Raw genomic sequence first — 16,344 nt, 5'->3', positions numbered from 1 at the left:
CCCCAGGCATGAGATTGCTAACCACCCAAGTCCTTTTAATTTAGAAGTATATGCATATTCCTTGTTGGATTGCCCTGAGTAACTGAAAGTTATGTTATTTATCACAAAGGTTATGATCTGCTTTCACCTTTCCCTTATTCTGTTGGGACAGACTGTGTTTTGGTATCTTGGAGACTGACACACACTTTCTCTTTCCTCCCCACCTGTGCCATCTCTGGTTGCCGCCAGTTGTTAGTGGCTTCAGTGTCACTGAGAAGCAAGTCATTGCCTGATAACGGAAGGAAGTCACTCAGAGCAAAAAGAACGGGGTGGAGTTATAAAACTGAATACAGGTGCTTCTGCTCTAAGGCCATATATGCATTCTAGAGGAACCATATCTTCTGCAAAATCACGCAGCAACATTAACAGGGCTTATGGGAAAAACAGGATTGGGGAGGGCCGTTCAAAATCTGTAGAACTTTTTAACATCAACAGAAATAATAAAAATCCTAATTAAGGAAAAAAAAAAAAAAACCAGAGAAGATTGATTCTTGTCACAGGAGATACTAGAAGTTGACTCCATACCCAGACAAACTTTGTCACAAACCTCCCGTCTGTTCCTCTAAGGGCCCCTTCATCTTTCCTAAAAATCATTTACTCTCCTCCGAGAGGCCTACATCCCCCTCTTCCCCTTCCTCTCTAAAGATGGCATTTAATCCTGAATTCTTTGAGTTACTCATTTTTCCCTGGGTATCTCCTGTGTATACATGAGGTATACATGTTAATAAAAATCTCTTTGTTTTTCTCTTGTTAAAAAAAAAAAAAAGCCCAGTTAAATCTCTACCACATTTGCTTTGTGCCTATCTCATGGCCAGTCAGTCATTTGCAGCCTTAAACCTGGAATGATGGGTTGGGGGGCGGGAAGAGAGTGGAGCTTCACTTCTAATAAAGACCATTTTCATCAAACTTAAAATAGGATCCAAGGCATAGGCTTCTTTATTACTCATTTATTTTAATACAGAGGAGAAATGTCTTCCCAGTTTCATTTGCACCTGCAGCATTCCCGGGCAGCCTGATATAGCCAGAAAGCAGGGTGGTTATGAAGCCGCAAAACCAGCCACTGCTTGCACCCAAAAAAGTCACTTTAGGGTCTTGTAAGGTTGTTAAGGCTTTCTCCTCATTGTGAGAAAGCTTTCCGCTGAGGCTTCCAGACATTAGCTTGAATTAATGACCTAATGATTGGATTGAGTGATGTATCAGAAAAGAGAAGATTGTGGGAGACAAGATTAGCTGTTCACAAACATAGGAAAGGATATCTTATGAAACCAAACCCCCAAACATTAGACATTAGCATGTTGTGAGTAATCACATGTGAACCAACATGAGTTTCCTAATAATCTGACATCATGGCTTTCATGATAACCTGAATCACGCCCTATTTGCCAATTGTGTACGGCCCAGCCGGCCTCCAAGAAACCTGCGCTGTAGCAGGCAGGGCAGGCTGTATGATGGCACTACACCCATCCTAACTTTTGTTTTTTTCAGCCCCCATTTGTAATGGAGAAGTGGATTATAGGAATAATGGAAAATCAGACTGTAGAATGCACAGTCACATATGAGGTAAGCTTGGCAGGGGGTGGGCGCCTGTTGGCTTCACCATCAGTAGTTTCTCCGTTAGGGATTTATTTGCTCCCTCAGAGTGCTTAAAGTTTATTGGAAGAGAGACTACTTAACCAACATGAGTATGGGAAGATCAATACAATTATTCTAACAAAGTGTTGGGTAGGATTGAGAATGGGATACACTTGCCTAGAGATTGAGGTAGTAATTCATTCATTCATCAGTTAATGATTGAGCACCTTCTGCATACCACGTATGCATGTGTGAGGTACTGGGGATACGGAACAGTGACCAAAACAGAGCTCTGCCTTCTTGGTGCTTAGAGTCTAGGGGTGAAGGTAGATCAGCAATTCTTCACAGAGTGCAACTTCTACTACCACCTGGGGGTAAGGGGGGATCTACTATCAAAACCAGACTCCATATATTTCATATATGGAAAAATAGAAAAACGTATACTTTAGAAAAATTAAAATTCATATATTTAGCAAATACCTACCAATCAGTAACGTTCCGTGATTAGGAGAGACTAAATCTCTACTCTCTCGAGGCTTATATGTACTCCAGTGGGGGGAGATAGATGATAAATAAGTAATCTCAGAGTGATAAGTGAGAACCAGAAAATAGTGAGACACGGGGCATTAGATTGGGTGGTGAGGGAAGGCCCCTCCTCTGAGGGGGAGGCAACAAGGAACAGCAGAGGAAGGGCAAGTGCAAGTTCCTGAAGCACAGAGGGCGTGACAAGGCTAGAGAGGTGGGCGGGGCCGAGCATAGAGCCTCCGGAGCCGCAGTGAAGAGTTTGGATTTACGGTAAGCACCGTGGGAAGCCAGTGGGTGTTTTAAGTAGTGTGCTGCTTTAAATGATCTAATTATGTTTTAAAAATCAGCAAGGTCTTCATGGTGGTGGGAAAATCTGCTTCACGAGGTAGAGAAACCCTGGGGGAACGGGGTGGAGGGAAACAGTTATAGCAGAGTCTTGGCACCCATGGAGATATTAGTATGCAGCTACCCTTAATAGGACATGCCCTCATTCATTCAGTCATTTATTCAATCAAGAAACATTTAATAAGTATTTGCCATGACCTAGGCACTGTGAGAGGAGCTTACACCTGTGTTATCTCATTAACCTTGTGCAAATAATCAAAAATAGGGAGCATTGTCTTCACCTGGCAGCTAGGGAAAACGGGCTCAGAGGGATGAAAGGCGGTCCCGAGGCTTGGGGTAGTCAATGAGAGTGGGTGGAGTCACACCCAGGTCCTCTGACTGTGAATACAGTTTCCCCTCTTCCTGTTCTATCTGTTCCCTTCCTAGCAGTAAGGTGAGGGAAGTCAGCCTGGAATGGGACTTAGTGCGCTGCTGCATTGGGATGGTCTTCTGAGCTGCCAGGGTGTGGCTTTTTAATGTGAGAAATCCAAACCCTGGACAGTCCGCTTATCCAGGGTGGCCCGATGCTGGAAGCTAATTAGGACAACGGCAATGATTTATCCTCATCAGCCAGAATGCACTGCCTGTCAGGGATGAGGCCCCTGAGAAAGAGCATTAATCGTCAAAGCGTTGCCTGCAGGGCACAGAACCTAAATAAAAGGAGTTGACTGGTCTTGAGGAACTTGGCATCTGGACTATTCTAGAGCCTGTTGACCAGCTCCGCCCCCCCGACCCACTACTAAGGAAAAGCCCTCTTTTAGTAACTGGACAGTCATAACAGCCAAGTTTCATCTCTACCTGCCTTAGTTCTGGAGATACACCTCACCAAGTTTTCCCTTCTCTTTCTCTCTCTCCTGCCTCTTCCTCCTCTCCTTCTTCCTCCTTCTCAGGCTCCATGATGATATGCTACTTGTGTCTGTAACAGTCACTTCAGGATTTAAAAAAATATATATTTTCATAACCGTATCAAATCCTGAGAGGCTCTTCAATCTAGTCTGATTTGTGACACCTGGTGATGAGGGGAGCACAGGACAAAGAAAGTGGTGTGTCTTGATCCGGCGTCCTCTCCTTTTTCTAATCCTTATTCTTAATTCTCTATCCTGCCTCACTTTTGCATTTGTTACCCTGTACCCTCCCATGGGGGTAATTAGTCCCACCAACCTACCCACACTCACCCAGTTACCCAGGATGATCACAGACAGTCCTGGGCAAAATAGTGGTCAGATTTTTATTTATTCAACAAAATATCTGTATTCAACTACTATAAACAAAAGACATTGTTTATCATTACTTATTAAATGAAGAGGTAAGTTGAGATTTGCCAACTAACAGATTCTTAGAGAAGACAACCACCTTTTTAACTACTATAGTCCACTAAGGAATATAGTGGTTAAAATTTTTCTTTTAACCAGATTACCATATCCAGGCAAACCGTGCAAATATTTTACCTAATGCATTATGATAGTGTTCTAAGGAGTTACACTGAAGGGATATGATAACCTGGTTTTCCTTCCTTCCTATTTTATAAACATGTGGATATTTGGTTGTGGGTTTCTCTCCCTTTTTTTTTTTTTTTTTTTTTAACAGAGTGATGTTAGAGCTCCAAAAAGCACTAAGCACATCCATTCAATTCAGTGGAGTAGAACGAAACCTCAGGATGAAGTGAAAGCTGTCCAGCTTGCCATCCAGACGTTACTCCCCAACTCAGAGGGCAACCCTGGAAGCAGGTCTGACTCAAGTAAGTCAGCTGTGCACTAGACATGTTCCAAAGCGGAAATGTCAAATCCTCAGACCAGGGATAAGGGCCAGTCTGTGAATTGATATAGATTTCTAATATAATACTTCCTTCTTCTTTTTTTAGAATATTGGTTTTATACACAAATTATATGGAAAGTAGTATTTATGGGCTTGGAAATAGGGGCATATTATAATAAAGTACAATATTTGGATAACTACCATAAAAAATGAAAATTAGTGATTATTTTATATTGGTAAATAAAAATATGTATGTATATACATACACATATATATTTAGTTTCCAAAATTGTAGATAAAGATAAGAATCATCTTCCATGTCCAACAAACCTTCCTGTAGAATCACTGCTATCACTGGGGCAACCTCTTGAGTCCTGAACACCATGGATCCGTCAAAGCATAAGAATGATAGGGGTGGGACTTTCCTGGTGGTCCAATGGTTAAGACTCTGAGCTTCCACTGCAGGGGGTGTAGGTTTGATCCCTGGTCGGGGAATTAAGATCACACGTGCTATGCAGTGCGGCCAAAAAATGAGAAAAAAAAAAAAAGAATGATAGGGGAAGGGAGGGAGGGGGGAAAATAAAAGTAAGGAAGGAAGGAAGGGAGGATAGAGAAAGAGAAAACATGAAATACATATGCTGAGTAGTGGTGATAGTAATTACAGATGCTATAAAGAAACCATTTAGAAATAACAGAGGAAGGCAGGCTGACTTGCTGTTGAACTGGTCATTATTTGCTAGCTTCAGGGAAGAAGTTGTGACCTTCACCTTTGCAGGTCCAGAAACTCTAATACAACCCAGAGTCAGGCTAACAAACATGCAAGAGATGGATACATAAAAACCCATGCCAATCACTTTTCACCTGAGAAACATACCTCCCCAACAAACCAGAAACACATGTTTTCTGATCAGTGCCTCTTCTTCCCAATAAGAAAATATACCTGAGAAGCCATAACAGAAGGTTCTTTGGTGGCATGGAAACAAAGTACCCTGATGGCTAGTGTCCCTGAGTTATGAGAGCCTAGCTTCTGTGTCCTCCACTATAAGGACTCACTTGCCAAGCAGACTAGGTGTGTTTTATGTTGTTGTTGTTGTTTTTAAATTAGTTTATTTTATTTTATTTATTTTTGGCTGCATTGGGTCTTCTTTGCTGCGCCCCAGCTTTCTCTAGTTGCGGCGAGCGGGGGCTACTCTTCATTGTGGTGCGTGGGTTTCTCATCGCGGTGGCTTCTCTTGTTGTGGAGCACGGGCTCTAGGTGCTCAGGCTTCAGTAGTTGTGGCTCGTGGGCTCTAGAGCGCAGGCTCAGTAGTTGTGGTGCATGGCCTTAGTTGCTCCGCAGCACGTGGGATCTTCCTGGACCAGGGCTCGAACCCGTGTCCCCTGCACTGGCAGGCGGATTCTTAACCACTGCGCCACCAGGGAAGCCCCAGACTAGGTGTTTTTAAACGCCCACCAGCCAGGGGGCCCAGGATCCTGGGCAGTACTCTAAACCCAACAACACGGGTTTTAACTATAATAAAATTTATTGTCTTCCATAACGAGAAGTCCAGAGGTAGGCCGGGCTCCAGGTGCAGTACGATAAGCTGCTCAACCATGTTAAGGATGAGAAATGAACCTTTCCTTCTTTCCACTCTGCCATCCTCAATATGTTGCCTTTGCCCTCAGCCTAGCTCCTCTCGTGTTCACAGTCATCACATAAAGATATGATAAGGCCCACAGGAAATGAGAGGTCAATCCCCTCCCTGTTCTCCTGTTTTGGAGTAAGAAAGACTTGCTTAGAAACCCCCTGCAGACTACCTTTCAGGTTGCTATGGCCAGAGCTGAGCACCTTGTGCGTTCCTAACCATGGCATCGCTATGTCTGGCTTGGACTAATCGAAGTCTGCCTTAGAGCCAGATGTGGTCAGCTTCCCCCATGCACATGGCTCCGTGGAGGGGGTTGGACACTGCACAAAATCAGGGTTCTGTTGGAAGCTAGGATTTCAGAGACGTCCAAATGATGGGAAGAAGGCGTGTGGTGGCTGAATGAAACCTGTGAGGAGTGTCTGAACACAGGAGGTCGCCTGTATCTGGATGCGTCCCTCACCTGAGAGGCGAGAGTCACCTGTGCAGAGCAGTGAGGGAGGTTGCTTGCTGGCAGAGGGAGGTAGGCATGCTCTGTTCCTCTCCAGAAGCTCCATCGGCACAAGCAGGGCCAGAGTAGCTCAATGAGGACACCAGGGAACTCAAGAATGCGGGCAACTCAGGCCCTTGGGAAGACAGAGACCATCTTCAATGTGAGGAACTTGCTTATTCACTGAAATATAGCTTACTAAATGGCTCTTGTTAATTAACCATGTTCTTTTACCATAACTTCTTCCTGTTTGCCATGAAGCTTCATTCTTCATGCAGAAAACATTTCTTATTCCTGAACCTCAGGAATCTCTCCTCTGGAGATATGAACTGTCTTTCTCCCAAACAATGTCTAGCTGTTTCAACCATTAGAACCCAATTTCTTTTATCTGCATTTAGGGTTCTTGAGGATTTAAAAGTGCTGGTTGGCAAAAAGCCTTTTGTTTACTAAACATACCTCTGCCATCCAAAGACACTTAAACAGCAATTTCTAGAAGTGACAACATGGCTAAGTGGGAAGAAGATGGGATTTAGATGCAGAAGGACCTGAGATTCTTAACTGAGTGACCGTGGGTCCAGTGACTTCACCTCTCAAACTTCGGTCTCCTCAATTCTAGAATGATATTATTAGTGTTGACCTGAGAAGATTTTTGAAGGGTTAAATGAGATACTATACGAAAAGCCTTTGGAACAGTGCCAAGCATATAGCATAAATTTGGTAAGTATAAATGTCCTTATTTTTTTTTAAGTACTTATAATAATAAAGGAAATATCCTTATAACTAGCCTAGAACATCTATGAATGGTAAAACTTCGAGCTTCCCAAATAGGCTTGAAGTATCCTGAGACAGGCTTATGAATTAGGCATGCAGATTTACTGTAGCTTCAAAGATGTTCATTTCCATTTCTTCCGCAGGTGCTGATTGCCAGTGGCTGGATACTCTGAGGATGCGGCAGATTGCATCCAACACCTCCTTACAGCGCTCCCAGAGCAACCGCATCCTGGAGTCACAATTCTTCCCCTATCTCAATGACCAGGACTCCTATGCTGCTGCTGTGAGACGGACCCAGGTGCCCATTAAGTACCAACAGATTACACCTATAAACCAGTCCAGAAGCTCCTCTCCTACTCAGTATGGACTGACCAAAGACTTCTCTTCTCTGCATCTCAACTGCAGGGATAGTGACTTTTCCAGTCTTAATACTGACAGCTCTTTAGAGAGAGGTCGATACTCAGATAGAAGCAGGAACAAATACAATCATGTTAGCCTATCACTCAGTTCTTCTCCCAGAGGAAGATTCAGTGGAAAAAGTCAGCATTCCACTCCTTCAAGAGAAAGATATTCTGGAAAATTCTGCAGGGTTTCTCAGTCAGCACTCAATTCTCACCAGTCACCTGACTTTAAGAGAAGCACAAATGCCTCCCATCAACCCAGGACCATCCCAGGGATGCCTTTGCGCACAGACACTGACTCACAAGCCAATGAAGAGGAAAGCAAAGTCAGCGAAGGGGGGTGGACAAGGGTAGAATACCGGAGAAAACCCCACAGGTCCTCTCCTGCCAAGACCAACAGAGAAAGACCCAGAGGAAACTTCCATGGAAGGAGAAACTTTTGATGAATTGAACTAGTTGAGCTTTTCCTAGCACGTTTTTTTTTAATGTAATGGATTTTGCTAATGTGCTGCCTTCCAACAGAATTAACAAAAAGACAACCTTTCCATTTTTTGGATTTGGGAAATACCTTCTAAGTGAGACTATAGCCAAAACAGGGCCAAATTATGGATGTTGGTTGTCCAATGTAAGTAACTAGACTTAAATATAACCAAACATATTTTATTTCCCTGAATTAACATCTTTAGAGGAAGGAATATACCATTTTATTACCCTAGCCATCACTGTTCTGGTTAGCAGGGCCTAGACTAGGGTGAGGTTAAATGGAAAAACTTACCTTAAATGGGGCACTCATCTTGGGTGCAAAATTTAAGGGAGGAATCAAAAAGCTCAGTAATCAAGATAAATAATATTCTAGTGTAATATTTAAATAAATGAAAATTAATGCAAAAAAACTGTGATAAAGTCAAAATAGAAATTCTACATAAAGACAGAATAAGTATTACTGATTTTTCCTTTTGTCTAAGGCTCCCATATGGCTTGGCAGGGCACTGTTACTGATCCTGTATTTAGAATTTTGATGTTTTTTTCATCATGTATTTTTTGCATTAATTTTCTCTTTTAAAAATATTGCATTAAAATATCATTTATCTTGATTACTGAGGTGTTTTTTTTTTTAATGACCCCTTAAATTTTGTGCCCAAGGCAAGCACCTCACTTGCCTTACCCAGTCTCCACACTGCTGGTTAGTATTTATTTTAGTAAGATATTTGGGTTTTTATCACGGTCAGAGCCAAATTGATTTGACTTGTCATTTTTAGGCAATAAAAAAGGTTATTGAACTTAATGTTGATTATGATGCCATATATCATACCTTAAGACTCATCAGAAACCGAAGATCTCAATTGCCTAGGAGATTTGTGGTTATTTCTTTCCCAAAGTTCCCAGGGACTGCCCTTGAATATCATTTTCTGTATTTTGCCAAAGGAGGAGCAAAGAGGGGAAAACAACGGTCCATAAAGTCCTCTTGGGATGTCAGCACTCTAAAATCTAAAAGAAAACAGACACAGAACGGGATGATAACATCACAAGCTAAAAGCCAGAGAAATTTAAAATTACCAACACCCTGTTAGAGCAAGACAGTAAATACCATCCTTGTAGCAAGAAAGCTGCAAGCAGCTGGGGGTAAAGAGGCGAATGGTACGGGTGGGTGGAAACTGCCTGCAGTTTAGGACAGGAATTGTGGGATCCAGCTTGGGAAATTCTTCATATTTTTACAAATCAAAGGGTCAGGTGGCAATGAACATATTATATGTCAAATGAAATAAGTGTTACTTTCAGTACCTTCTGAGATTCTGTTCAACATTCACTGACCCTGAATATCAAGTGTCCTTTGGCCTGGATAGGATTCTCAGTGCTCTGTAGAAATCCACATGACACACTGGCAATTCTGGGGATGGCGGGGGTGTTGGGGGGAGTTCTCTTTTAATAGAAACCGGTCTTCAAGTACGTGCGTATATTCCCAGAGTAGCTGCCCTGTTCTAATACAGTGCTTGGGGCCTGGGGGTGGAAACTGCATTTGGGCAGCATTAAAATCTAGGTTATAGGAAATGACCTTTACTTGAGAGGGAAGCTGTGACCTAAACATCAATGCAACAACTCAGTTGTCTAACTCTTATTGTTTGCCATCTGCATTTACAAGCAAAAGCGATAGGAAATGGTGACATCAGACACCGAGGTCCTCTTTTCCACCATGGATAACCAACTTCTCTAAGGTTTTAAGCTCCACTGTGATCCTTTCTCACGAAGCTTGTATCAACCACAGTCTGTTTTCAATTATTTTTTTCCCTTTGTCCTTTGTTGATGTTTAATTTTTTTAAAAGTGAGCTAATACAAAGTATGCTATCTTCATAGCATGCTGCTTCCAAATAAGCAATAAAATATTTTCTTTGATTAGAATTTCTGGATAGGGCTTCCCTGGTGGCGCAGTGGTTAAGAATCCGCCTGCCAGTGCAGGGGACACGGGTTTGAGCCCCAGTCTGAGACGAGCCCACATGCCGTGGAGCAACTAAGCCCGTGCGCCACAACTACTGAGCCTGCGCTCTAGAGCCCACGAGCCACAACTACTGGAGCATGCGTGCCACAACTACAGAGCCCGTGCTCTGCAACAAGAGAAGCCACCGCAGTGAGAAGCCTGCGCACCGCAACGAAGAGTAGGCCCTGCTCACCGCAACTAGAGAAAGCCTGCGCGCAGCAACGAAGACCCAACGCAGCCAAAAATAAATAAATAAATTTGTTTAAGAAAAAAAGAATTTCTGGATAAGTAGCTGAATGTATTCTTAACTGGGTCACTCTGATGGGAACACAAAGTGTGGCTCTAATTATTAAACAAAATGCATTCTAGGGAATTATTTAAGACTCTGGTTTAAAAGGTATTATGCCAGTGATTGCTTGTTTCATGCTGTTTCCCCTCTTCTTGCTTTCTTGGGCTATTTGTTAGAGAATCCAACATGGTAGTAAAATGACTTATGACCTCATCCCTAGTTAGTGCAGTAGCTGATCGCAAAGAGGTTATTCCAACAGTGCACAAAACTGACCACTACATAAGATCTCATGAAAAAATACTTGTCACCTCAATGCTCCCAGCCAAAACCAAAATAAGAACATCTGGAGTCTGCTTCTTGGTTGTAAGGAAATAATAAGAGTGGATGTTATTTTTTTTTCTAATGATGCTTATTCACCACAAATTGCTTGCCAGGTTGAAAGATCAATGTAAGTCAAGGACAGAGCAAGGATGAACAGGACTTTTTTTTTTCCATCAAGTTAAATCAGTTGCAAGAGGCTGAGTTTATAACAACCACCACCAATAAACACCGCGAAAAAAATGCACCAGGGATATTTTAAGAGAAAAAAATTATAGTAGGAATAAATTAAGAAAGTATCTCTTTGAGTTGGGCACCTCTATGTGTGGGTGATGTGGTCAACCCTCGTAGGCTTCTGATCAAGTCTGGAACAGCTGAGTCTATACTTGTTGCTACCAAAGAGGCAGCCGTCACTCCAGGCATTGCCCAGACAAAGCGGGATGTTTTGCTCTTTGCACAGTCACTAGACTAGCAACTCTATAGAACTAACCTGAATAATTGAATAATCCCAAATACGTAAAGGAGAACTAGAGATTATTTATCAAGGATACTTTAGAAGTAAACATAACCTGGTAATTATTTTCAACCAATTCCTGAATATAGTTCATAAAAATAATAAAAATTAAACGGCCATGGTTTTTTTGTTTTTTGTTTTACTTTTTGGCTGCGCAGCGTGGCCTGCGGGATCTTAATTCCCTGACCAGGGATGGAACCCACGCCCCCTGCAGTGGAAGCCCGGAGTCTTAACCGCTGGACCGCCAGGGAAGTCCCTAAATTGCCATGTTTAAAAGTATTCACAGTAAAATTTAGAATAGTAAAATCTGAAATGGGATAATTGGATGAAGAAACAACCGCTACAAAAGAAGACTCACAGTGACACAAATGATAACTGGTAATATTTGGTATGAACAACAGAAAAATTGATATATAAAATCTTCATTGTAAAACTTACATTGAAAAGAACTGACCCCATGGGGGAGGATCAATACAATAAAAAAATTAATATAAAAATGGGAAAATTTTATTATGTTGGATAGAATATCAGGGAATTAAATTGGCATAATGACATTCTTTCTTGACAAACATTTCTCAGTAGTTATAGATTTCTGATCACAATATTTTACTCATAAATATAGAGTCAAAATGTCCTAGGGTCAAAACAGCAAGATCAGGATGTCCAATAATTCAAAATGGCAGGGTCAAAACATCCTGCACACAGCTCAGAGTATTCTGACTTAACTGCAACTGTTCCAATTCAGAAATACCAAATATTTTATAAGCCTTCTAAGTATCTTCTCTATAATTTAGCATTTCACCTCAACAAGTTGCAGTAGACATGGCATGCTTCTGAAACTCTGGCTCTCAGAAACTGCTCAGTTACAAGATGCCATGATTTGGTTGTGCCAGCTTGTTCAGGATGCAACATCATTGAAATTTTAAATTAGAGACGCTGTAGTGAGGAGGCTTATAAAATCTCTTGCCATCACTTGGATTTGAGAAGCTGCAGTTAAGCCAGGGTGGCCTGGGGAAGTCAGAGCATAAGATCCGGACCCAGCTCTGTCTATTTGCTATTCCTGGAACTGGTATATGAGATTGCGGAGGTGGAAAAAAATGCCAGATCCATGGTCAAAATTGTCAAGGCCTTAGCGTAGCAGGCACCAGTGACCCCTCATTCAATTTTCCTTTCCCTTTCACTCACTGGCTGGCCAAATAATGCATGAGCAAATCAAGAGAGTTAAAGAATGAAGTAGACTTGTGACCTCATAGTTCATTCAAAACTAAAATCAAGATTTACTCTCCATAACCAATGTTCAGTTTACTCAACTCTCCCAAAGAAATTCCTTCCCTACCACCTAGATGAATCTCACTCAGCCCTCACAGTCCAGCTGACATCCTGTTTCCCCAAAGGCCTCTGTCCACAGTTCCAGCCACTTGACCCATTCTGGACTCCTCTTGGGGGCCTTTTATCACATAGTCTCTTGCACCATTGCTTAACCCTTGTGTTCCCACTCCCCTGAAGGTGCTCTGTGAGGACAGTGCAGTGCTGCCCAAGAACTTGACGGTAGGAAAATACAACTAACCTCCAAGAATTCATCAATGGAATGGCCACAAACATCGCAATACCTCCCAGACCTGAACAGCGTGTTTAAAAATCAGACCGGAGGCATGAGGCCATCCAAAGGGAGCATGAGTCTTCTAGAGGCAGTGGGAGGGTTAGGGGGTGGCTTTGGGGACAGCCAGAGGCGGTCAGCCTTAGAAGGCCAGAATAGGGTGATCCACAAAGGAAAAGGTTAGCCATACCATCCACACCAGGCCTTCACACAGGGCATAATCTGCCCAATCATCCTGGAGACCAGTAAGCAGGACAATATATTGTCCACAGAGCCCTTTCCAAGTTGATGTGAGAATCCACTTGGTTAAGGAAATATAAACCTGTTGTGGAGATGGTCATATGATTGGGCTCCTGCTTACCTTTTCTGCATCACAGTCTGCCTCTCCCCACAGCAATCAAACTGAAACGCTTCCGTGTTCTCTCTTGTCTTCAAAACTTCTACTCTCTCCACCCAGCTTCCCCTGCGTTGTCTAGCTAAGTCAGCATTTAGCTCTCTGCTAAGACCTCACTACCTCCAGGAAGCCCTCCCTGATCCCCAGGCCCAGGCCTGGGTCAGTCCCTTCTTCACGTGTTCACATAGGACCTTGTAGTTAATCAGATGTATCTCCCTTTGTTAAAATTGTCCCCAAATCTGCTTCTCTGTATTCCTCACTAGACCATCAGCTCTATGAAGGCAGGGACTGCACCTGTCTTGATCATCAGTGTATCTCCAATACATAGTTGGTACTCAGTCTGTTTATTGAATGAATGCATTAATTGATTAATATATTAATCAGGCTAACAAGCCATCAAATCATCTAAATTCTTGTACTAATCCCATGCTCATTAAGTGACCTTAACAGGAATCTCCAGTCCACTTATTTATTTTTTCTAATATTTATTTATTTATTTTTATTTGGTTGCAGCGGGTCTTAGTTGCGGCAGGCGAACTCTTAGTTGGGGCAGGTGAGCTCTTAGTTGGGGCATGCTTGTGGGAACTAGTTCCCTGACCAGGGATGGAACCCAGGCCCCCTGCATTGGGAGCGCAGAGTCTTAACCACTGCACCACCAGGGAAGTCCCTTCCAATCCACTTTAGAGTTACATTTCTAGTGTTAAAAAAAAATTGCCATTCTGATTTTTACATCAGAGCTTTGCTTGTGAGCTTTGCTAATATGAATAGGCCCCTGAGAACAACTCTGAGACACTGATTAAATTTGGGGGCTTATTGGGAGTTCCCTGGAGGTCCAGTGGTTAGGACACAGCGCTTTCACTGCTGTGGCCCAGGTTCAATCCCTGGTCTGGGAACTAATATGCTGCAAGCCATGCAGTGTGGCCAAAAAAAAATTGGGGGGCTTATCACTGAGAGCAGATTCTGGGTGTGCCAAGGCCTCCAAGGGAAAGGCCTGCCTGTTTTCCCAGAAGTAGCCCCTTGGATCATAGTGAACTGTGCTCATTTTCTTCTCTTTTTTATTATTTATTTATTTATTTAATTTTGGCTGAGTTGGGTCTTCATTGCTGCGCACGTGCTTTCTGTAGTTGTGGTGAGCGGGGGCTACTCTTCATTGTGGTGCGCGGGCTTCTCACTGCAGTGGCTTTTCTTGTTGGGAGCTCGGGCTCTAGGTGCGTGGGCTTCAGTAGTTGTGGCACACGGGCTCAGTAGTTGTGGCACACGGGCTCAGCAGTTGTGGCGCACAGGCTTAGTTGCTCTGCAGCACGTGGGATCTTCCCGGATCAAGGCTTGAACCCATGTCCCCTGCATTGGCAGGCGTATTCTTAACCACTGCGCCACCAGGGAAGCCCAAACTGTGCTCATTTTCCATTTTGAATTTCTGTACCGCGTATAGCACTATAAACACCAAATCTCAAGAAATGCGTGTCACAGGAATAAAAAAGAATAGAAATATTACGTATGTTCAAGAAATTCCCACACAGACATTGTCCTTTTAGACATTTATAGAATCTCACTATATGGCTTTCCTTTCCAGAGACCCAAAGTTTGCTGATGTTTTTTTGTTTTGTTTTTTGTTTTGCCTGCACTGCAAGGCTTGCAGGATCTCAGTTCCCCAACCAGGGATTGAACCCAGGCCACAGCAATGAAAGTGCAGAATCCTAACCACTAGACCACTAGGGACCTCCCCACAAAGTTCTTTTTTTTTTTTTTAATGAATAGCAATTGTTCCTAAAACCAGTGCCCTCTATAGTCCTGCTGTGACTGCTTCTAAAAGTACATGAAGTTTTACTGAAAGTCTGACCTGGCAGTTTTCCTTTCTCATACCCATGGGCTCCAGGTGCACTCCTGATGCCAGATGATGTCTGTCCTGGCTGAGACAGGGAAGGCTGAGCCTTAGTGCAAGGACGGTTCAAGATTTGTCAGCTGATTGTGGCTGATTATCAAGATGTCCAAACTGGTTCCTTTGCTATGTGTAAGCAATTTAATTTTGTGCCTAATTTTAATGCACAGTGTACTGTATGTCTGCATCTGCTGTGTTAAAGCATTCATTAGCATTTAAAGGGGGAGCTGATGGTATTGATCACTTTTATTAAAACCAAAAACAATCATGCAGCAGTAACTGATGAGCCTTCTCTTCGACCACTGAAGTCACAGCCAAAGTGTATGTACTCAAAACTCTGGCAGAAACAGAAAATGCGATATTAAGGCAGAGACATCAAAGTGGCATCTGTTATAAGCACTTATGATTTACCACCGTCCCCTGCCACCCCCAGCTTTCCAAATAATGAGCTTCTTGAAGATAGGAAACTTCATTTTTTCCTGAATTTCTACCACCTTGCACAGTGTCTGGAACAGAATAAATTTTCTGATGAGTGAATAAATTAAGAAATGAAGGTGAGATAGCCAGTGCATGTTATATAAACACTCTACAAGAACAACTGTATTTTTCTTATAGATGTTCTAACAGCTATGTATTGCTATGTAACAAATCACCCCAAAACTTAGTGGCTTGAAATAAGAAAAAACATTTGTTATCTCACATTGTTTCTGTAGTTCAGGAATTTAGGAATGGCTTAGCTGGCTGGTTCTGGATTGGGTTTCTGATGAAGCATCAGTCAAGATGTTCACTGGAGCTGCACTCATCTGGAGGCTTGACTGTGGCTGGAGGTTCTGCTTCCAAGATGGTTCTCTCACATGCAGCTGGTTGTTGGCACAGGACCTCAGTTGCTCCTCGTGTGGACCTTTCCACATGCTTAAGTATCCTCATGACATGGTGGCTGGATTCCCCCAGAGAGAAAGATCCAAGAGGGTAAAGTGAAAGCCACAGTGTCTTTTCTGATGCAGCCTCAGACGTCACACTGAGGCATGTCCCGTAATATCCTGCTGTTTAGACAGGTCACCCTATTCCATACGGGAGGGATGACACGAGGGTGTGAATACCAGGAGGTGAGAATCACAAGGTCATCTTGCAGGTTGGCTACCACAGACACCATTAAAATCTCTGTACTCCCTAATTATAAATTGATATCTCCTCTCCTGAACTTTGCCTTTTCTGCTTGTTTTACATTTTTCTCCCAGCCTAAATTTTGAACCTGAGCAGGCTTCAATGGAGTGTTAGAGCAGGAAGGCATCTTGAAGACCATCTCCCAAAGTTCAATGTC

General features: G+C 42.8%; 1 protein-coding gene across 4 annotated transcripts in view; it reads left to right on the top strand.

The window, feature by feature from the left end:
* Positions 1-8,844, top strand: part of MAP3K20 (mitogen-activated protein kinase kinase kinase 20) — a 185,843-nt gene extending 176,999 nt beyond the window's left edge. For all 4 annotated transcript variants that reach the window (XM_082397700.1, XM_082397701.1, XM_082397698.1 and 1 more), the window contains 3 exons: positions 1,525-1,599; positions 4,108-4,258; positions 7,302-8,844. In XM_082397700.1, the coding sequence (XP_082253826.1) occupies positions 1,525-1,599; positions 4,108-4,258; positions 7,302-8,002 (927 nt within the window). In that variant the 3' untranslated portion in view covers positions 8,003-8,844. The remainder of the gene's footprint in view (positions 1-1,524; positions 1,600-4,107; positions 4,259-7,301) is intronic.
* Positions 8,845-16,344: the final 7,500 nt, after the last annotated feature.

Source organism: Balaenoptera borealis (genome assembly GCF_965194805.1).
Source record: "Balaenoptera borealis genome assembly, chromosome: 6".
Lineage (NCBI taxonomy): Eukaryota > Metazoa > Chordata > Mammalia > Artiodactyla > Balaenopteridae > Balaenoptera > Balaenoptera borealis.
The sequence above is the reverse complement of the archived record's forward strand: the minus strand, read 5'-3'. Positions and strand labels throughout refer to the sequence as shown.